The following is a 2,467-nucleotide window of genomic DNA, read 5'->3' as shown; positions in this document are numbered from 1 at the left end:
TCTACTGGTACTATTATTTCTCTACTATTCTCATCTCAAATCTTATGTTTATATTTAAATATGAGATTTTACCGTTGAAATTTTGTTGGCGCCGAAACTAATGTATCGATTCATAACATCACGAAAGTTAATTTGTGCTGATTAGAACGATAATATTTTCACGTACAACAATAGCAAATAAAATCGCGTTGGCTGGGCATAAAAATCGCATATGTACGCATTTCAATACGCATGATGGACAAGTTAGGACTTTAATGAACTTTCTTGGATAATCGAACTTGGTTTGGAGTTGAGTCCGAGTCCGTCACTCTATGACTTGATTCGATTGCAACCCGATGAGGCGGCAAAAATATTCAAATTAATACAAAGTTTAAGATAGTACCTCTCTCCAAGAGGTTTAATCAATTTTCCGAGCTGGGTATACCAACAGAGGTGTAAGGATCCGCTCACCATATCGTCGAAGAATAGTCATCGCTCATATCTCGAAAAATCGAATTTATTAGCTCGCGACACAACTGTATAATGTTTTTACTCGGGACTGGAACAACACAAGCATTCGGTGTATATAGTGCATAGCATGTAGTAACCATGTGAACGAGAGTAATTCATGCATACGACACTCCGAATGGGAGACCTACACACCGATGTCGTTCCCTTTTGAATATTTACTAATGCAATGCAAAGCAACAAACGTCAAGAGGCCCCGTGTAAGTGAACGTGGTAAAGAATGAAAATAAACCAATTTAATCATTCAAACTGAATGAAATTAATGAAGAATAAAAATTAAATTCTGGCAAATTAAAATATCCGACGAAAACCACTGAAATTAAAAAAATATATTTAAATTCAACGTTAAAATCATTAAAATTGGTAATTCAGCAATTTTTTTAATTCAAATAGATGCAAGTGCATTTTTTCATTATAATCAAAATTGTATTATTCATAAATAATCATTGTACAAGTTAAATACAATCATATAATTATTCTCATGTAAGTTCTACTTTTTTGTTAGTAAAATCAATATTTTTATCTTTTTTGGGAATCAAAACATTTCAACTGTCACTGAAAAATGGTTTATATTATATATTTTGAAAAAAATACAAGTCAATAGAGGAAATATTGATAATCAAAATATGAAGTATCAGTAATTCGCGCACTACAATAGTATACTTTTGTGTTCTTCAAGTAGCTGAATCCAAATGCGAGGATGAATTTGTCGTCATTTTCAAGCTATTAAAAATGATTTGGAAGAGGTAAAGATGTTAGGTATCAAAACGAATGAATCATTCACGCGAATTAATCGTTTCTCAAAACACTGGCACTTCCGGTATATATACAAAATGCAAGAGAATCGAAAAACATTGTGAGTAATTATTGATTTTTCGATTTACTGCATCTACGTGTCTTTTCAAATCCTTATGTCAACTATAAGCTTTTCCACAATCGTTACAAATGTATTGTTTTATTATTGAAATGTGTTGTTTTATTATTGCTTCAATGAGCTTAATCACATCACTTCTAAGTCCAAATGACTTGCCACATTCTTTGCATTAGTGTTCTTTAATTTCAAATGAATAACATCTATGTGTCTAAACAAATGAATTTTTTGTGCAAAAAATTTGCCACACTCTTCGCATTTGTAATCTTTGATTTTTTCATGAACTGAAGAAATGTGTCTATTCAAAGCATTTTTTGTACCAAAAGACTTTTCACATTCTCCGCACTTGTGTTCTTTAAGTTTCAAATGAACTGCATCTATGTGCTGCATTAAATGACCCTTTTGTCCGAAAGACTTGTCGCATTCGAAGCATCTGTGATCTTTAATTTTTTCATGAACTGCGGCAATGTGTCTATTCAAAGCACTTTTTATACCAAAAGACTTTTCACATTCTCCGCACTTGTGTTCTTTAAGTTTCAAATGAACTGCATCCATATGAAATAGTAACTGATCCTTTTGTCCAAAAAGTTTACCACACTCTTCGCATTTGTGATCTTTAATTTTTTCATGAACTGTGGCAATGTGTCGATTCAGGTTCCTTTTAACACTAAAAGATTTCTCACATTCTTTACAAATATTTTCTCTTAATTTCAAATGAATTGCATCTATGTGGCTCATCAGATTTTTCTTACATCCAAAAGACTTTCCACACTCTCCGCATTTTTGATCTTTTATTTTCAAATGAACTGTATCAATGTGCTTCATTAAAGTCTGATTTTTTCCAAAAGACTTGCCACACTCTCCGCAATTGTGCTTTTTGATTTTTTTATGTACTGCAGCAATGTGTTTATGTAAGTTACTTTTTTGACCAAAAGACTTTCCACATTCCTCACACATGTGTTCTTTGAGTTCCAGATGAACTGTATCAATGTGCTTCATCAGATCATTTTTATAACCAAAAGACTTTCCACACTCTCCGCATTTTTGATCTTTTATTTTCAAATGAACTGTATCAATGTGCTTCATTAA

The 2,467-nt window shown here is 32.1% G+C and overlaps 1 protein-coding gene across 1 annotated transcript; it reads right to left on the bottom strand.

Annotated features, from left to right (window-relative positions):
• Positions 1-1,156: 1,156 nt before the first annotated feature.
• Positions 1,157-2,467, bottom strand: LOC111693796 (zinc finger protein 493-like). Its single transcript, XM_023459458.1, has one exon. The coding sequence runs from the start codon at positions 2,462-2,464 to the stop codon at positions 1,508-1,510; it is 957 nt and encodes a 318-aa protein (XP_023315226.1). The 5' UTR covers positions 2,465-2,467; the 3' UTR covers positions 1,157-1,507.

Source organism: Trichogramma pretiosum, unplaced genomic scaffold (genome assembly GCF_000599845.2).
Source record: "Trichogramma pretiosum strain Unisexual culture from Peru unplaced genomic scaffold, Tpre_2.0 scaffold61, whole genome shotgun sequence".
NCBI lineage: Eukaryota > Metazoa > Arthropoda > Insecta > Hymenoptera > Trichogrammatidae > Trichogramma > Trichogramma pretiosum.
The sequence above is the reverse complement of the archived record's forward strand: the minus strand, read 5'-3'. Positions and strand labels throughout refer to the sequence as shown.